At 40.9% G+C, this 19,670-nt stretch overlaps 2 protein-coding genes across 3 annotated transcripts in view; one reads left to right on the forward strand and one right to left on the reverse strand.

The window, feature by feature from the left end:
* The first annotated feature begins 11 nt into the window (after positions 1-11).
* dhrs3a (dehydrogenase/reductase (SDR family) member 3a) lies at positions 12-8,764 on the forward strand. The gene is made up of 6 exons (XM_066671066.1): positions 12-586; positions 5,014-5,157; positions 5,677-5,796; positions 6,590-6,828; positions 6,984-7,109; positions 8,032-8,764. The coding sequence occupies exons 1-6, from the start codon at positions 389-391 to the stop codon at positions 8,114-8,116; spliced, it is 912 nt and encodes a 303-aa protein (XP_066527163.1). The 5' UTR covers positions 12-388; the 3' UTR covers positions 8,117-8,764.
* A 3,854-nt stretch (positions 8,765-12,618) lies between these two features.
* vps13d (vacuolar protein sorting 13 homolog D) overlaps positions 12,619-19,670 on the reverse strand; it is a 49,467-nt gene continuing 42,415 nt past the window's right edge. For both annotated transcript variants that reach the window (XM_066672084.1, XM_066672085.1), the window contains 3 exons: positions 15,640-15,771; positions 14,341-14,581; positions 12,619-14,243 (listed from right to left, as the gene is read on the reverse strand). In XM_066672084.1, coding sequence (XP_066528181.1) covers positions 14,112-14,243; positions 14,341-14,581; positions 15,640-15,771 — 505 coding nt within the window. In that variant the 3' untranslated portion in view covers positions 12,619-14,111. The remainder of the gene's footprint in view (positions 14,244-14,340; positions 14,582-15,639; positions 15,772-19,670) is intronic.

A 19,670-nucleotide genomic window follows, 5' to 3' on the forward strand; every position in this document is an offset into this window, starting at 1 on the left:
ACAGAAAAATAAAGATGAATGTGCTTTCTTAAAACGTGTGGGTGGAGAATGTGCTTTCCCCAAACTCCTGCTTCTTGAAGTCAATATATTACAGTGGTCAGAAAAGTCAGCTTCTGAAAGGCAGGGCTGTGCTGAATAAACTGACTCCGTTTGCTCATTCCTGTCGTTCATGTAATCGAGAAACATTGCAGGGAACACGGTACACCTGGACTGGTAGAAATATAAGTGTCTCTGAGCTTCATACCGAGGAGTTCTCAAAAAACCAGGAGGTGCATCCACCAACAACGCTGCGTGAAACGTCTAGAGGAGGCAGAACACTCAGTCACACTCACACACTCCCTCTGGACCTGAGCAGCTCTCTGCCTCTCCAGCAGTGTGTACACTCGTCATGATGGATGTAAGGCTGTGGGGATGCGCGCTGCTCTTTCCTCTGCAGATTCTGCTGTGCGTCCTGAGGGCAGCCGTGCGCTTTCTGCTGCCCCGGAGGCGCAAAGACCTGGACACTGACGTGGTGCTGATCACCGGCGGCGGCAGGGGGATTGGCCGTCACCTGGCCAAAGAATTCGCCAAACAAGGAGCCAGAAAGGTACCACAACCTTTAAAACCTGTAGCTTTCCCGCGCGTTCCGCTTTAAGATTCAGAATTACGCGTAATCACTGACCGCGTTTAGATTATCACGCGGTACAGGCATCTGGAGGAACTCGACCATCAAGACTTAGGTTTTCACCAGCACAGTCTTCTCCAATGAAACAATCTTTCATGGACTTGGTGTTGGTTTATCACTCCACTTTCAAAAACTGGAACTTAATGGTGAGATAAATGAATACATTGATAGAGCGGCAGGCAGAATATTCTTCTATTAAACTGTTATAATGAATACATCTAACATTTTTAAGGCAGTTTTGTTCAGTGTTGTTACTTATTACTGCTCCAATCTACTGCAGATTATTGACTGAAGGCAGAGCTTAAATAAATGACTTAATGAGTGAAATGAGTGGTTTATCAGACAGTACTTTAGATTAGATTACACATGTCTGTAATAATCTGTCACTGATTATTTCTGAGTGTTGAACTTCTGGTAGTCTGAAATATTATGTTAGGTACTCTGCCAGAGAATGTGTCCTCTCAGTGACATTGTAAATATTTTGTGATGGATTGAAAGTAGAACAATGAGTACCCATTCTAACCTTCTTTAGTGAATAAAGATACAACCAGTTTTGCCCTGAAAGTGATTTACCCTTATTTTTCCTTCAAAAGGAACAATTCACTCAGGCATTCAAAGGTTCCCCCTAAGAACAGTTCAGACACGTTTTCTCAGTTTTCCCCTTAATGGAATATTTCAAATAGGACTTCCCCTAAAAGTTCTTCCTTTTCACAACAGTGCACTCCGAGGTGATAATGGTCCCATTTCACTCTCTTCATAGAATTATTATCCAACGTCTTGTTGTCCTCTTAAAGGAATAGGATTCTGAAATGCGAATATTCCCTAATTTACCTCTCAAGCAATATTTCTGTCCCCATTTTTTCTCTTAAAGGAATAGTTCAGAAACAAATTCCAGTGTTTTTCTATTTTTTTCCGTTACCGGAATAATACATTTTGAAAATTAATGTCCCCTTATTTTTCCTCTTACGAATAATACAAACAACTTGGTAAAGTTCCCAAATTCTTTCACTTAATAAAATATTTAAGCCTAAAATAGGGTTAGGCTTAGGTTTCTCCAGTTCTTTTCCTGACATAATTTGGTGGGAAAAGATAATATTGCCCCATTTTCACTCTTTAAAGCATAGTTCAGTATGAAATGCTAATATTGCCAACAGTGAATGGCAGTAAACAGCCACGTTCCGCATGATGCAAATGACTTCACCATAACTGGGGTTACTAACATCTATTCAGTGGTAGAAATCTGTTTTGTGTGATGGCACTAGTTAGAGTATGTCCAGACAATTGAAGCAGGGGTGAACTGTGGTTGTTCCCTTGAGTTTCGCCAGCCTGCTCGGATTCTCCTCCGCGGGCACACAAACACAGGTGTTTCCTAAGCCTTTCTGCCTTTACAAATGCCCAACAATGGAGTGCTGACAGGCAAGACTGACTGTTTTGTTGAGCTTAAAGGATCTATGACTTTTTAACCTCCAGACTCATAACCCTGTGCTCTATATGGAAAAAAAAAAAACGATAGAATAAAGCAAACGTCAACACATTGTGGCTTTCTTTTTTGCCGGCACAGACAACTTTTAAACTTTACTGACCCCTTACTAAAACTGAAATACTAGGGAAGCTCATATAACTTATCTACAAATGATTTCACTGTGGTTAATGGCATAACTGCTCCACTTTATGAGATTAAGTGTTTGTGGGAGTGTGTGTGTGAGTAGGGCATGTGTGTGGGTGTAGGTGTGTGAGTCTGTGTGTGAATGGATCGCATGCAGGTGGTGCAGTAGGTGAAAAAGCACCTTACATATTGGTTTCCACAACCAAGTTCATTGGCAGGTCAGCCAGCTTTAGTAGAGTAGGGCTGATGATGTCATCACTGTTATTGTGCAGGCTTCTCACTCCCAGAGGAAAAGACTCAAATGGAAAGCCAGAAGACTTGAATGAGAAAGTGTGTGTGTGTGTGTGTGTGTGTGTGTACCAAGCTAAGCAAGCATACAAAAGTCAGGAAGGTCCATAGTGGCAGCTATTGTTAAGTGGATCTTTAGAATTGGTGTGTAATTATCACTTTCTACCTTTACTTTCTTTTTAACACACTTAAATACATAGTAGAAATCTCAGCATTTTCTCATTTTCAAGATCCATGTAATAATTCAGTCTGGTATCAGGGTGATCACAAGGTAAGAAATTTAAAAATTGACAGCATTTTATGGTTTGTAACAGCTTATCAAATTCAGGGCTGAAGCCTCAACAGAATCATTAGGCACAAGGTGGGAAAACACCCTGGAGGGGGCGCCAGTCCTTCACAGGGCAACACACACTCACATTCACTTACACTCACACCTATGGACACTTTTGAGTCACCAATCCACCTACAAACATGTGTTTTGGACTGTGGGATAAAATCAGAGCACCGGGGGGCAACCCATGCAGTCATGTGGAGAACACTGCTGCATAGTTACATTTATAAAATACAATCATCAAAAATTTACAATCATTCTATTAGAGAGAAACGCACATATTCAGATTTTCTCACAAATGTGGTGATGGGAAACAAATGTCCAAAGCATCCATCATTTGAGAAATACATTACACACAGCTCCAGGGTCCTGGTTTTGTGGGTTCTAGCCCAACCTTGGGTGAGGAGTTTGGTGTGTTCTCCCTGTGTCTGTGCGGGTTTCTTCTGGTTGCTCAGGCCCCCACCCGCAGTCCAAAAACACACATTGGTAGGTGAACTGGTCATGCAAAAGAGTGAATGTGTGAGTGTGTGGTGCCCTGTGATGGACTGGCCCAGGTCTAACTCCAGCAGCACTGCCCTAATGAGGGGAGAACAGAGTGCCCCTTCAGCTTGTTTTGCTGTTTGATCTTTTTACTGATAACCACAAACTCTCTCCATTTGCTGACTGTGTCTCTGGTTGGGCACGAGTCGGGAGGCAGGTCATTCAGCAGTTGAGAGCACACGCCTGTTGCCTTTTTATTCTGGAGCACTCTCTCTCTCTCTCTCTCTCTCTCTCTCTCTGTCATTCTTTGTGCTGTGCTCCTGCAGTTTCTCTCTTGCAACCTTCTCTGCCCTAGAAACTTTGGTTGTAACTAGAGAGTATAAGGTCTGGATGTTATCCTTTTTGTTTGGGTCAGTATGCCTCTCATTCTCTCTCTTGCTGAGATATTGCGTCGAAAAAAAAAAAGTGTTGGGGGCGGTGTGTTCATCAGGAGACTGAAGCGTGTAATGCATTTGAGCATGCAAGTGTGTGTTTGTGTATGAGTGAGAGAGATGAAGACGGACGGGGTGAGGGAGTAGGACTCATTCTTGCGTTACCTCTCTCTGACCCTCCTGAACGACAGATCTAATGACCAGTGAGTAGAGCGGCCCACGCAGGCTGACCCCGTCTGCTATCACTCTCACTGGCTCTCCACAGCCTCCTGCAGAAAGATATGGGAACACATCAGTGTGTTTTCACCAAGAGAACTCCAACTCTCTGTTTGTGTAGTGATGTTTTGGCCTTTGCTGTGACTGTCGGATGGTCTGTGCTGCATTAATCACCAACCTTCAAATACATTTCACCAGGTACATCACCAAAATAATGAGTCTTCTTGGCTTGCATTTGGACAAACCTAAGTTTCAAGGAAGCTGGGGAAATATATGGAATGCTAATAAAAGAACAGAAGTGATCAGGAAATCTAATGAAACACCTGGCTTTTAACCATTGCTCAGGTAACAATCTGAATGGGCCTTTTCCTCTTTTGGCCAGAAGAACACTGTAAATGTTTCCAGTATGCACCAATTTGTTGAATGAGCTTAAGCCAAGTAGAAGCAAAGAAGTTAGTAGCTTTTCTGAATGTTGTTGACAAATGACTTCCAATGAGCACAGTATTTCACTTGCCTTGTCCGTCCAGGAACAAATAGTATTTATTCGCTGTTTTTTTACTTGACTAAGATAGTCAGATGTTTGGCCGGCACGGTAGAGCAGCAGGTAGTGTCGCGGTCACACAGCTCCAGGAACGTGGAGGTTGTGGGTTCGATTCCTGCTCCAGGTGACTGTCTATGAGGAGTTGGTGTGTTCTCCCTGTGTCCGCGTTGGTTTCCTCCGGGTGCTCTGGTTTCCTCCCACAGTCCAAAACCACACGTTGGTAGGTGGATTGGCGACTCAAAAGTGTCTGTGTGTGTTGCCCTGTGAAGGACTGGCGCCCCCTCCAGGGTGTATTCCCGCCTTGCACCCAATGATTACAGGTAGGCTCTGTAGTTCAGCCACAAATATACTGCTAGGGCAGATTGGGACCAAGATTGGTAACCAGTCAAATAAACAAGGTTTTTTGATTGAATCTTCCTTCACTTCTTTGTCCACTAACAGCTCCTCCTCTTGCAGGTGATCCTGTGGGGCCGAACAGAGAAATGCCTACGAGAGACGTGTGAGGAGATCTCTATGACAGGGACAGAATGCCACTATTTTGTGTGTGACGTGGGGAACAGGGAGGAGGTTTACCAGCAGGCCAAGGTGGTGAGGGAAAAGGTAACATAAAACTGACAATGTTTACACAATAAACCTCCAAAGATCAAGGACATGTCTGTAGTTTGTTAGACTATCACACCTCATGGCCAATTCCATCCATAGACAATGAATGTGTTTTACAGTGGCTCAGTTACTAAAGGTAAAGCTTATTTCTACAACACCTGAAGGCACAATCTCCACAACACAGTTTCCACTTTGATGAGATGCAAAGCAGAGGTCGTTGAAAGTTGAAAACTCAGCTGCTGAAAACCAGTAACATAAGTGGGCTGAAGGAACATTTCAAAGCTCTATTCATTTTATTTACACCGTGCTTTTAACATCAACGGAAAGGAGTGAAGAATAATTGTACACAGACCAAACCAAGATGTTTTAAAACAAATAAGGTTGATTTCCCAAACTGGAATGAAGCACAAGACTAGGCTAAGTCCCAGCCTAAGAAGCAGATTCCTAGAGTGTGGCTTTTAGCTGTGCTAATCTTATGGGCCCTGTCCAGACTAAATGTTTTGGATTCTTTTATAGGTTGGCGATGTTACCATTCTGGTGAATAATGCCGCAGTGGTTCATGGGAAAAGTCTGATGAACAGTGATGATGATGCACTTCTGAAAACACAGCACATCAATGCACTCGGCCAATTCTGGGTATGTATGAGCCCAGCGCTCTGGCTTATTTTCTTCCCTCTAAGGAATACAAGAGTATCGTCCCACAGTAACCTTCCTCTGAACCCGACAACTGCACACGGCTTTCTTTGTGGATTTCAAAACATTCGCACTTACATAAACATTTCCAAGTCATTTGGCCTGCAATCTGTTGTGGAATATTCCCTCATAATTAATTGATGTTATTGCCAGACGAGGAAAAGTCTGCTTTTAACATCACATTCCTCACATAAAACAATCAGAGGAGCTTGTATAGAAGAAGTTCAAAGAACCTCCCAGAGGTTCTTCTACAGTAAAAGAGGGACGTTTTGAACTAATGCGATTGCATACATAGGTAAAATACTGGGCAAATTCACAACAAATTCCAAGCAGACGATAATCAGAAGTGGCGTTCAGATGTTTTAGATATATGTGCCGGAGGTGGTAGGACTTTGTTGTGCTCCTAACTTGAAACACATGGAGGTTTTTGGCAGTGGAGACTTTGATATGTTGAGGCATGGCAAGGCCAGTGGATAGATGTAATAATAGTAGTTCACAGTCATTAATCCTCTGACTTGAGATCAAACGACACACACGGGCCAACATTCAAACATCTGCTGAATCAATCAAAGTCTTCATGATTTTCACTTATGGGATTCCATGGCCTTCCTACAGTCCTCCTAGCTTTTGTGCTCAAGCCTTTTCTTCTTGTTATTGGAAATTCCTAAAGCTAGTCAGGGGAATAGCAGTGCAAAGTAGAACAATGCAGAATGTGTCTTCTCTGTCTTCCCCACAGACCACGAAAGCTTTCCTGCCTAGGATGCTGGAGTTGTGCCATGGCCACGTGGTGTGCATCAACTCCATCCTTTCACTTTCTTCCATCCCTGGAGCCATTGACTACTGCACATCCAAAGCCTCGGCCTATGCCTTTATGGAGAGCCTTACCCTGGGTCTGCTGGACTGTCCAGGAGTGGACTGCACAACAATTTTACCCTTCCACACAGACACAGAGATGTTCCAGGGCATGCGAGTCAGGTAGAGTGTTAAAAGCATAGGTCGAGAGGGGTGATAGATCTAGATCAGCAATTTAGTATAGAACAGATACATCTTGGTCTATCACCTAGAAGGTTCTTACAAATAGACTGTCAAACTGTTTATCTGAAAGGCTTGTTTTCTCTTGCCTTTATCAGGTTCCCTCAGCTGTTCCCTCCTCTGAATCCTGAGATGGTGGCCCAGAGAACTGTAGATGCAGTCAGGACCAACACTGCCTTTGTTGTTCTACCATGGACGATGCAGTTTCTTGTTGCCCTTAAAAGGTCAGACATTATATATTAATATATTGATACAAGGCCCCTCTCTTATACAACTCTTCTAAATCCACTACAGTTCTACCCTGAATGCAGTCAGCCAAGATATTTTGGTATATGAACTCACGTTGCAGTGCAGCATTTTGTAGTAGCAGCATGCTTAAAGCAGCACACAAACCACATAAATTATGCCTCGTCTCTTATTCGATGGCAACTTGAAATCTCTTCAGATAATCGGATTTAAGAAGCAACTCAATATTAGGAAGAAAAATGCCTGAAGCTCCAACTCCTTCCAATCTAACTTGTTTCCTTTGATTAATTTTCAATCCCCACCACTTCTTCTTTCTTCCTGTTCCCCAGTCCTGCTCTCATGGGACTGTTTTGCAAAAAAAAACATGTCAATGCACATTGTCGAAAACAAACTATAGTATCACATGCAAAGGCACTCTTTAAACGCCATAGTTTGTAAGCATCCAGTATATATCAGCAACCCCAACCCCAGCCCAGCATGACTTTAATAAGCTGTACAACATTTATACAGTCACCGATTTTCTTCATTTTGTTGAAAATATTGTGGCAATCACAAATTGCGAACCCAAAAGTGAGGATCGGATCTTTACACCCTATCTCCCTCAATTCATTAAGGTTGTGTTTTTTTTGTTTTTAGATCTAGTTTTCTAGCTTAAAGCAGGAGCCATGCAGAAGTCCAGACCTCTGGTTTCTCTCTTCTCCCACAGTCATACAGTCCCTTCTCAAACTGAAAACATATGTTGAATATTCTTTTCGGCTGATCCAGCGTCTCATATTGAGTTTGCATGCATCTGTACTTCTTTAGGGTGATTTGACTGCCTTCTGACAGCTGTAGAACTGCTGTGTTTACATTCCATCTCTGTTTATTATTGACATCTAATTTTCGTGCTCTGGCCCCTAGGCTTATGCCCCAGTGTGCTCTGGAGGAGATTCACAAGTTTGCTGGAAGCTACACCTGCATGAACACATTCAAGGGACGGACATAAAGAGGTGAACCACAGGGAAAGATGGAATGTGAAAAATCCTTTGACAAAACTTATCAAGCAATGAATGCACATGTTCCCTGGAACAACATCCAGGCTGTAGCAAAGGACTTGAGGACCACAGGGATGCAGTGTTATCACATTGGCTTGTTTATCCAGCATCATTTCATCTATGAGTGTAGCATGGACTGATCATTTGTAGTTGCTTGTGCTGGTAATATTCATGTGTTAGTCTGAATGGCTCACAGTTTTGCGGATGAGAGCTCTCTCTGGACTTGATGGAAATATTGGAGTAGAGTCATTAACCAACAAAGAACCTGGTTTGGAGAATATCCTTGTGTTTTTTTTTTTTTTTTTAAGGAGGATATCGAACCTTCCTTTCGATACAGTGGATTTAGAAGTGTACTTTTTTGTAGATTCTTACAAATTTTTTTTCAGTAAATCCATTGTATCCACTTCCATATTAATGTCAACACTGAATAAAAAAATGAAAATAACACCAGTCAATGTTATTGCTTTTGTGCATGGGGCTTAGAAAACAGGGAAATGTATGTCCCTGGCAGTGAGCTTGTTCCTTCTCAGCCAAAACTCACAGGCATTTCATGGTCAGCATTCCTTCACTGCTGGTCGGCCAATCATGAGCTCATAATGCTGGAGGTAGGGCTGTCAAAACACAGCCTCTACTTAACAGGAAAGCACACTGCAGAGGGTCAGCCACTGGAGGGCTAATGGACGGATTTCAGTGGGTTTACTCAAATAATCAAGGGTTGCCTGCATCGTTTTCAGCTTTGTCAAATGAGTTTCTGTACTCAGCTCTTATAAATGATCACCCTAAAGAAAAGCTGTATCCCTTTAGAAGGTTAGAACTACATTAAAATCCCCTTACCTCACCCCTGCATTAGTCATTCTGGACTAGAGATCAGAGGCTTGTACCAAATAAAATACAACCTGAAGAATGATTACAGGCAGCTGTTGTCTTTGTTTAATTGCATGTCAGTTTTAAAACTGTCCTCAAAATAGAGCTTTGTTCAAACTGAAGTATACACTGTGGATGTGCACTGACCAGTATTAAGCACATGAATTTATATCACGCTGAGCTGTAATTCAAGCTGTATGACTGATGGACTGATGTGAAAATGGTGTAAAAGTTCAGTTTTATCTTTGAAATAGGGTTTAGCTCTAGAACACGCAAAGGCCCACGTTATTACAGCCTACAATATGAAACAAATTTATATTTCCTTTTTATTAATAGATCAATTCTTTGTTCACAAAGTGCCTTTGACAGTTCTCTCAGAGAACTGTCGGCCTTAGGACCACCCGATCGCACTTATCGGACCACTGAGAAATCTTAGTTTACAATAATCAAGCAAACATAACACAGACTTCAATTGTTGTTTTCTTTGATTAATTATTTTGACATCTCACAGCCTTTTTTCCCCCACTACTCTTGGCACTCAAAAATGAAACAAGCAGTGTGACTTTTACAAAATAAAATTCATATGGCTGTCTCTGCCAGTAGAAACGTTTCATATTGGGACTGTGACATGGAGCTGTGTCATGGCCTGCATGTGTGTGTTGGAGAAGTCAGCTCAGATCTCGGGGGGTGAGTTCAGAGCAAGGTTAGCCAAATAATAGATAAATGCAAGGAGGCTGTTGGACAGACAGCTCACCCTTTGATGAACTCTTCACAAGCAAAAGAAGGGCTTCAGGAGACTCAGCACAGGTGGAAAAGTGGGAGCGGAATGGTGGTCCCAGGATACTGGTGGGAATATAAAATTTCATCATAGCATCATTTCGACACCAGAGGATGTCTGTAGTCTAACAGGTTGTTTTAATAGTAGAAAAAGTGGCTGCATTTGAGCTGTTAACCAGTTCAGTTCCTCTCACTAACATTGGAGGATAAAGCCACTTGAGTATGCTTGTGTATAAACATGCGATGGGAATGAAAGCACAAACTTTTCTGCAGATAACATGAACACAAGCTATTTCATGTTTTGTTTGGTTATATTTATTCTATTTTTAAATTTACATAAACTCCTGCCATTCAGTCCTACAACATATTAAAAAAGCAGAAACAGGGGCAGTTTAGCCTGAGTGCTGAGATCTAATAATTAAATAATAATGTGATTTGTAACAGGGTATGCCCACAGCTGACTGTGATCATGATTCCGTCCAAAAGCAGCATCCAGGAAATGTTTGGGGTCCGTTAGGAGCAAAAGGGGCGGAGCACAACCACTGCAGACGATGAGAATATTGTTGTAACTTTTCAAATCAGTGTTTCTCAAAGAAAATATAGGAGGGGATTTGAATTGTTTTAAAATGTCTGCAGTGCATAACATAATTGATCAAATTCAAGGATTTCAGTGCGTAAAGGGTAATGTGAGAAACAGTAATTTTTGATTCCTCAGACAGTGCTGCTCCAAAAGCGGGCTTTCATCAATTATTAACCCACAATGGCGCTAAATAACTTGGTCAAGCACTGCAATATATTTACAATTAAAAACGCTAGTTAAATCATGGGATGGACCAATGCAGAGTAATGGCTTCTGTGGTCAGACAAATCAAAAAGTCTTTTTGAAAGCATATTTATATAGGGTGACCAGATCTGAGATGGTGAAAAAGAGGACACGTCTCGAGGGGGGTATCTTTAGCTGAACCTATGTGTGCTTTTAGGTCCTTTACACCTTTATTTGCTACACAAAACATGGGAATTTCTTTATTAATTAATCCGAGAATTTACATTTACGTTTCGGCATAGCTGCTCGAGATGAGGGTGGGTACATTAGCTTTGCCTGACGTAAACAAGGACTACTGACGTGCAGACTGACCAATTAAATGTTTACAGAGAAGGTTATTGACCAATAACGGTAGCTCTACAGTCAGACCGTCCAATCAGAAGATTTTAGGCTACTTCACCACGCCCCCTTCACACTCAATCGGAGTAGGGGAGGGCGGGACTAGTTTGTGAACGAAACGCTTCTCGAAATTCTATGTAAGCTCTAGAAAAACAAAATCCCGGACATTTTTTAAAGTCTATTTTTGCTGTTTCGGATCACTTTATGTTGAAATGTCTCCAAACACAGGAGAAGCTAGTTATTACCGAAAGTATTACAAAACTAAACAACTCCGGTTCAAACGGGTTTCTGTGGCAAATCAGTGAATAAAACCTTACAGACAAGTTCAACTTCAGCCATGTAAACATCAGTCGTTATTCCCCCTCAAATATACCATTCTACCTTAAAAGATTCTGAGCTGAAAAACTGGTGAAAACCCCTTAAAATGAAAATCCTTCTAAAGAGTTCTGGCCTGGTACAGAGTTCTATAGCGGTCTCACAGCCCTGGTTTAGAGATCCTTCTGGGAATAAACATCTGATCATAGACATCTTTGGCACTTTTTGGAAGAGTGCATGAGAAATCATGTGTAAACCAGGTCTGGATTTGATTTATCGCCTCTTCTCTCAATAGGTAATATTATTAACATGATAAGCCTCTTGTTTTATTGATTTACCATACAAACACTAAACCAAGAACCTTCTGTGCTCCTTTTCCCATTTAAGAGAGTCAGTATTTCTGGATCTGCATGAGATCCTAGTGCTTTCTTGTGCACTGAACTAAAGCAAATAAGCAGTTCAATTTCTTGAAGACATTCCTTCCACTGAGCACATTCATTCCACTGAGGCACTTTTTTTATGGAAAAGGTCTCAGGAGAAGTCTTTGTGGTGGGGAAAACATGCATGAAATTGAGTATAATAGTGACAGTTGGCTGAACAATCTTTGACCCACAGTATGAGGATTGTGTTCTTCATCTGGCTTCATTTAACGCTTCATGAAATCCAAGTTTGGAACATTCGAAGAGATTATAGATACTCACTAACATGCTTGTGCCAAAACTGGTGTTAGCAGCTTAGGCTCCCAGGCTGGACTGGCATCGTGTTCATCCATCAATAACTAATGAGAGAGCAAGAGAAAGAGAGACAAACGGACCTTGAGCTGCTCCTCAGTAAGGGGGAGACCCCTGAGCCTCCATTACACTGTCAGTCAACAAGAGGAATGAAGACTGGGAGCTCAGGCTTAACTCAAGGGATTCTGGACCTCGCTGTGGGGTTTGAACAATCCTGCATAAGGAACAAGAGCTCAGTGATGGAACATACCAATGAAAAATAGACCATAACACATAGGCAGAACAGACTCTTGCTATAAGCAGAGTAATCAGTCGCCCCCTGAAAAACAATGGAGGCAAATGAGCAGTTTTTTTTTCTTTCTTTCTTTCTGTGTGAGTGTATGTCATGATATTGGCTTTTTTTTTTTTTGTTGTTTTTCCATTCTTGCACATTTTTACACATAGGAAAAACCAAGAAATGAGCTTTATAAGAACTTTAATGACATTTAAAAAAGTTATCCTTCTGTTTATGTTTTAAACACCAATACTTATTCCCCACATTCATCAGAATGTTTAGGAATTCAAATGAATAAAGAAACACATATCAATTTAAAAACCACAGGTTTTATTAATAGATTTTACAGTTTATACAAACAAAAAAGCTTTACCCAGTTCTAAGATTCATCTTACATTTATGTGCAGTTGGCTGTGCCCACTAAACAGAGAAAACCATTTTACACTTCTTTATGTTCAGTTAAAATCTTAAGCATTATCTTATCGCTGCTCTCACTGACACCAGCGACTTGGGGAAAATTCCTTTAAACATTTTCAAATGAAACAAACCCTAAGCGTCTTAAAATAAACAACGATGTCTTATTGATATTTTTAAAGAACTCATATTTCTAATAAAATGTAATAAATATAACACCAAACTCACTAGAGCAACATGAACTCCAAAACCATATAATAAAGAGGGTGACTCCATAAATAAACTCTATTTACTGAATAAAATAACTACATGCATAGATTTATGCCCCATGAATGTATTTAGTAGCAGTGGTATACAACGGTGATACATTATGTAGGGAATGTATCATCCTGAGAGTAAAGTTGAAAAAATATGTTCTAAGCTTTGAGGAAATGTAATGGTTGAACATAGCTTTTAAATGACAGATTTGATTTCAGGTAAATTTACATTTGAAGTACTGATGAAGTGAAGATTAGAGATAGTGGACGTTATGACAAAAATATTTGAAAGGCACAAAAGCTTGTACTTAATCATTGCAGCAGTTTATTTTCAATAAAAGGAGTCAATCTATTTATATCACATTCACATCAAATATCAATATTCTTAGTGATTACTGTAGTGTTCTAGTTTTTACCAGTTCTCATATGGTTTTGTGTTACCTTTCAATGCTGCATTTGTGCCACAAATAGAAATCAGCAGTTATTACTGGAGATTCACAGGATTAAATCACAGTCCTGTCAAAAAAAGAGGTCTTAAAGGGCTTATAGCAAAGACAGTGGAGTTAAATCCGATCTAAAGATTTAAATATCAGGGCTGAATCTATGCCAGTACTTGCTCACTACTGAGCAGTGAGAGCAGCAGCAATTTGTTACACCAATAATCAGTGCAATTTAATTATCAACCACACAACACAGAGAAATAAAATAAAAGGCAGTTATTTTTACAGCAATCCCATTATTCATGTACATATTTATTCTCCATAATTTCTCATTAATGATATGTACAATACATGGCAGAGTGTTGCATATGAGTATGCATCTACATATGTACATATTTGCTCTATAAACATACACCATTAGTTTTATGCATATTTTAACAACATTTACCACTCCAACTATAAACAGCTGTAAAACAAAATATATATCTTCTATGTTCAACAGAGAATTTAATAAAATACTTGTACATTACTCAGTTAAATCTGTGCTTAATAGACAATATTACAGTAAACTAGTTTACATTAAGAAACAATCCCTTCATTGTGTGTGCAGATGATGCAAATGGATGCCCTTTTTCTTTTCTAATTGCTTCAAGCCACAAAAACTCTACATGAAAAAAGCCTTCAACTCAAATGAGTGGTGAATTCAGTTTAGTCAGGAGTCCAGTAGTAAGCTATCTTCGTTCTCACTAGGGGGTAGCATGAGCTGCTGCTCATAGTAAAGGCTCTTGGCGTAGTTGATTTCTTGAGAGATCTTGACTGCAAGACTCTCACTCTTTACATGAACCTGGTGGAATGGAAGGGTTACATTTTTCAGTCCTTACTGGGAATGATTCATATTTTTGCATTTGAATAAAACAGGTTTATTTTAAAAATGATCTTACCATTGGCTTTTGATGAGATGGGCCTGGAATAGCTACTCCACTACTAGTGCTTTCAGCTTTCTTGGTAAGCTGAACATACACCTTCCCATGATCCTTGGAGACCAGACAGTGAAAGAGGTCATCATATTTGACCTCCAGGAAAATTGCTTCTCGATCTACATACTCTCCAGGCTTGAGGAAGTAAACGACTTTAGAGGAGATGAGCACACAGTAGGTGTCTATGGGCTCAACAGCGATAAAGCTACAGAAAGAGAGGCAGAGCCACAAGTTATAATGCAACATATAAAACGTACAGTTCCAGTTTTAAAATTTGATTGAGGGAGCCGCCCTAGAAGTTGTGAAATACTCCGTAAGCACACACATTATATTTGTATGTTTGCTTTCTTCTAGGGAGACTTTACAGAATATTACTCTATTCGGCAACAACTGGCAATATTTTTCTAGGAAGATTTCACAATTTGTGACACTAACACAGCCAACAAAGTTCTGCTGTTGTAGTTATATCATTAATATGATTAAGGCTGTGAAATACATGACCAAACTGGGTGGACAAAACTCATTTTAACACTCCCAATGTACTTTTCTTTTCTCTTCCCCTTTTCAAGGACTTTTATATGTGTACTGTGTATGGAAGAGAGTGATTGTGATAAAGATCTAACATGGCTGTGTGAGAGAGCCTGGGAGGCGGATGGCATGGTGCTGCTGCTGGGGAGAGTAATGGGCTGTGTGGCACCTCAGAGGGGAGAGGTCGGCCGGGCCACAGGGGGCTGCTGATCTGGATGGATTAGCTTCAGAGGTGACAAACGCCTTTTCTGGCCCCACTTCAAGCAGAGCCTTGAGTATTTAGACTACTATCCTAAAGCTGCCTCACACCTTTGCTACACAGCGTCTAACACCTTAATGTGGCACTTTTAACAGAGCATACTTTAAAAAAAAAAACTTTCATATCCATTAATGAACTAATTGATTGCAAGCTGCAAAAACTAATTGAAATTACATTAAATACTTCTCTGCATAGCATTAATTTAACATTTTACATACTCAAGATTTATTCTCCTGCTTCTAGGTAATTTATTTTCTCAAGCGTTGTCTGAGTATCTTTAATTTGGATTTGTAACTATGTTTTATTCCAGAGGATATTTAAGCAGCATTAATAGCTCTGATAAGGAATTGTATAAATTTAAATGCATGACCAGGGTTTGACTAAACAATACAAAATCAAAGCAGTTTTCTGAACCTACGCATTTTAATCTGGGGGTAATGCTGCATGTAAATGCGGGGCTGGCGCTGAATACTTACAATTCTGAATGGATGTTGTCCGTGAGGCGAAAGAGTTGCTCCTGTCCTTCAGCTTGTGTGGAGGAAAAACGGGGCAGCAATCCCTGAGGACCTTTACAGCAGCGTGGCTTCCTCACTCTCTGTACACTCAGTCTGACACACACACACAGAGAAATCTTATAAATGTACAATGCGAAACCTCAGAACAGGTGCTAGGCTTAAATCTATAAACCAGTGGTCCTCAATCCTGGTCTAGGTGGGCCACTGTCCTGCATGTTGTAGTTTTTGGCTCACTCCATCCCACTCATTCAACTTCGGAAGGGTTTGTTACATTACTTCATTAGTTGCATCAGGTGTGTCGGGAGCAGAGGGATCTCTAAATCGTGTAGCGCAGAGGCCCAGCAGGACCAGGACAGAAAACTACTGCTATAAACCCAAGCCAAAAATAAGAAAGAACCCTTATACATTTCTTTAAGGTAGCAATGTTATGTATTTACAAATAACAATGCCTTGAATAATTCTGAAACTGATCAGGTTGATCAGTTACTCTACCATTGTATTCTACACTTCTGCCAAAGGTGGAAAAAAGCTACTTTATTTAGTGGAACTGTTTTTGTGGATTTCAGATGCCTCTTCCTGTGTTCCAACAAGTCTCAATAATCAACATTTTAATTAACAAACTAATGTACACACAAAGAACAAGATGACATCTATTTGTGACACTCCTTCAAGGATCAAGGTTTTTAAATTCAAACACATTTTCTTGGCTTTAAGCTCTTGCCACTTGCAGAGCAGTTTGAGATTCAAAGGTCTCATCAAAAAACCACAACAGAAACAGTACAACTACACTTGAGGTACTGTGTTTATGGTACAGATATGAGGTTTATCACAATGCTGGACAAAATGCATTCAACAGCTAACTAAGAAGAACTATCTTGCATACAGGTAGCACACTTCATCAGACCATTGACTCGTCATCTATCTTTGCTAATTTTACCATGCCTCTGCTCACTGATTGAGCCTTTTCAACTTGCAGTCTTGTGTTTCATAGACTTAGCCTATGAAACCGAGAGAACAGGCCAAATGACTTCAATGCCAAGGCAAAACTTGAGTCTCACTTCTCCTACAATTGACCCCTTTCCCTGGCTGCCACTGCAGGCTGAACTGAAATTCCTACATCTGGCTTGAATCTGGGCCTGCAGTCATTTGATTAGAGTTGATGGTTTCCAGTTGATTCACAAAGACAGCAGTGTACTGTTTCTCTGTTCTGTTTAAACTGCGGCCTGTGCGTCTGCAGCTGCTGCCGCTAATCTACAATTGAGCTGGGGATGAGAGACATGAGGGAACAGAACAACTGAGGATGGCCCTCTGAAGAACTTAGAGTTGTTTTTTTTCTTTCTTTTTGGGGATATTTTCCTAACCTATCCATTACACCACAAAAAGCTACAGAGAAAGAAATGGCTGTCATGATTTCAGTGCACTGAAAAGCAGATGTCTTGAATTTTGGGCTCCAAAGTGAGGCAACTGTTAACGTTTTTGAATCAATAAGACTACAAACTTCCAAATCTAGGCTAACTGACCTGCTTCTATAATGTTCAACAGCATCTAACCATCACTTCTGCAGAAAAGAATCATCTCAGGACTGCTTCCTCTGTATAAGAAGCCAACACTTCCACATGTACTTGGCTCCCTTTATGAGATATAGATTATCATACAAACAAGCCCTGGGTTTAGAGTCAGACTCCTAACCTCTCCTCCTCTAGCCTCACCCACTGCTCTGAAGGCACTTGTGCACAATGCCCTGCACTCGATTGTAGTGTTGGAACAATAGGGTTCAACTCTAGGTCAGGCTCAGGGGTTGGAGTCCAGCCAGTCATCTGTCAATGGGTGCAAACAAACAGCTCTTACTTCTTGCTCCCTTCCGAGAAAAAGCATGAGCTGCAGTGCTGAGGGTGGAGACTCAGAGGGGGAGGGTTTTGTATGATAGAGGCGTTTATCTCAGCACACTATAAACACCTGTTTAAAATATAAGACCTGTTATACTGACCCTTCAGCTCTGTTACAAGAGGACAGTTCTGCATGGATATGGGCTTTTTAAGAAATTATAATAATTAGAATTTATTCATTATAGAAGGGTCTGACTTGCTGGTTTGTTAGTCACAAAATTAAAGACTCAATACAGCTGTAAAATGACATGAAAGAAATGTAATATTAAAATAAAGTTCACATTTATGTGCCATTTTAGCAATGTGTGAAAATTAAAAACTGTAAAATCACAAATGTCTGATAATGTATTACATCATTATTATTTATCTTAGTTAATTAAGTAACAATTAAATAGTGCCTTCCTAGACAGCCAAAGACAATTTACAATCAACACTGAACAGAATGCCATTTCATTCAACTCTCAGTCAACAGACACTGGCAAGATGTGGCAGACAAACATGCACAGCATACTCTCAACCAGTAATGAATGTCCATCTGGAGGACTGCATTGGGCACTAAGGGGTTAACCCAGTTTAGAGTGCCAATCCATACCTGGGAATACATACACACATTCATACATACCAATTCAGTAACCAATTCACCTAACCTTCATGTTTTTGGACTGTGGGAGGAAACCCATACCAACATTGGGAAAACATGGAAACTCCACCCAGATGGGACTTGCGCTGAGAGGCAAATGTGCTAATCACCAAGCCACCATGCCACCCAATATTAGTGCTGTATATAATGTTCTGCTTGTGGATTGCATAGATAATTTCTCTCTGATTGTTTAAAAAAAATTAATCTGGACTGGAATAGTTGATAAATTAGTCATATATGTGTTTCTCTCTTATACTCACTAATCCTGTGACCAAAAATATGATATGAAATCTGACATTCACCAAAACATATCCTTAATTGTCTCTTACAAAGCTGAGTAAAGCAGGTCAACAGGAAACCACATGAAGAAAATTTCATATGCTGTGCAGGGTAATAGAAACGACATGCTTTCAGACATAACTGACAGCTATGAGCTTGGAGCTAAGCGTTTATTTAGCCAAAGCCTGAGCCCCTGCCGCTGCCCCCCGGCACTTCTCCGCTTTGTTTTGGGATTGTAATTGAGCTGGTTCTGGAAGACTGCCTGGTTTGCATAGTGCAGTGAGGAGGGGGTGCATATGTGTGTATATGTGTGTATATGTGAGTGGGTGTGTGTGTGTGTGGGGGGTGTAGGGGGGGAGTGCTGAGAGATGAAGGAGGGAGAGTTCACACACAGGGCAAGAGAGCAAAGGGAGTGTGTGGACAGTTGCACTACTCCTGGCATGCTCCAGTCTGTTTCTCATTTACTTGTTTATTTCCTGTTTGTGATCTGACGGTGCATGTAGGAGACGTAACAGGGATGTTGCAATGGAGAGGATACAGCAGTAATAAACATTTCCTTGTGAACTTCTTGTCTCATTCATTGATTTGTTTGCATGAAAACCAAAACATGAGAGAAATCCAAGATTTATATAAAAGTGAAATGAAGTTAATGTGGAATAATTCACAGGTTTGTTTACACACTTTCTTTGTACACTCACACAGTCATCCTCAGGGTTGATCAGTTCCATATATCGGTTATAGAATGGGACTTTGTTGTACCTGCAAGTGAGTTTTCTGAGTCTAATAGCAGGGTCAGACAGTGTCCGCTGTGACCCATGAATCCTGTGTGTTTTCGGTGTGAACTTTGGCTGAACTCCTTGCCGTACTGTGGCAGGCACGCTCCGAATGCCTCCCCCAAAACCCTCCCCTAGCTCCCCACTGCACAGTTCACCAGCAGGTCCTTCACACACACCAACCCACCCCTCCTCTCTCCTCCCCCACCCACTGCACAGGGTTGGAGGGCAGGAAACTCTCTCATTCTTCCTCCAGTTGGAGCAGAAAACCTACAAACACTTGGTCCAGTGAGTCTGACTCCTGCCGATGCCTGGCCGCCTCGCATATACATAGGCAAATGCAGAACAAATGGCTTTACATACCAGACACTCTGTGTAATATAAGCTCCTGTTGGGCCCCCCTCATAAAAGCTC

This window comes from Hoplias malabaricus, chromosome 5, assembly GCF_029633855.1.
Source record: "Hoplias malabaricus isolate fHopMal1 chromosome 5, fHopMal1.hap1, whole genome shotgun sequence".
Classification (NCBI taxonomy): domain Eukaryota; kingdom Metazoa; phylum Chordata; class Actinopteri; order Characiformes; family Erythrinidae; genus Hoplias; species Hoplias malabaricus.

Coding starts and splice junctions, on each gene's coding strand:
- dhrs3a (XM_066671066.1), top strand. CDS start 389: ATGATGGATGTAAGGCTGTGGGGATGCGCGCTGCTCTTTCCTCTGCAG. Junction 5,158..5,676: donor CCAAGGTGGTGAGGGAAAAG/GTAACATAAAAC, acceptor ATTCTTTTATAG/GTTGGCGATGTTACCATTCT. Junction 7,110..8,031: donor TTTCTTGTTGCCCTTAAAAG/GTCAGACATTAT, acceptor TCTGGCCCCTAG/GCTTATGCCCCAGTGTGCTC.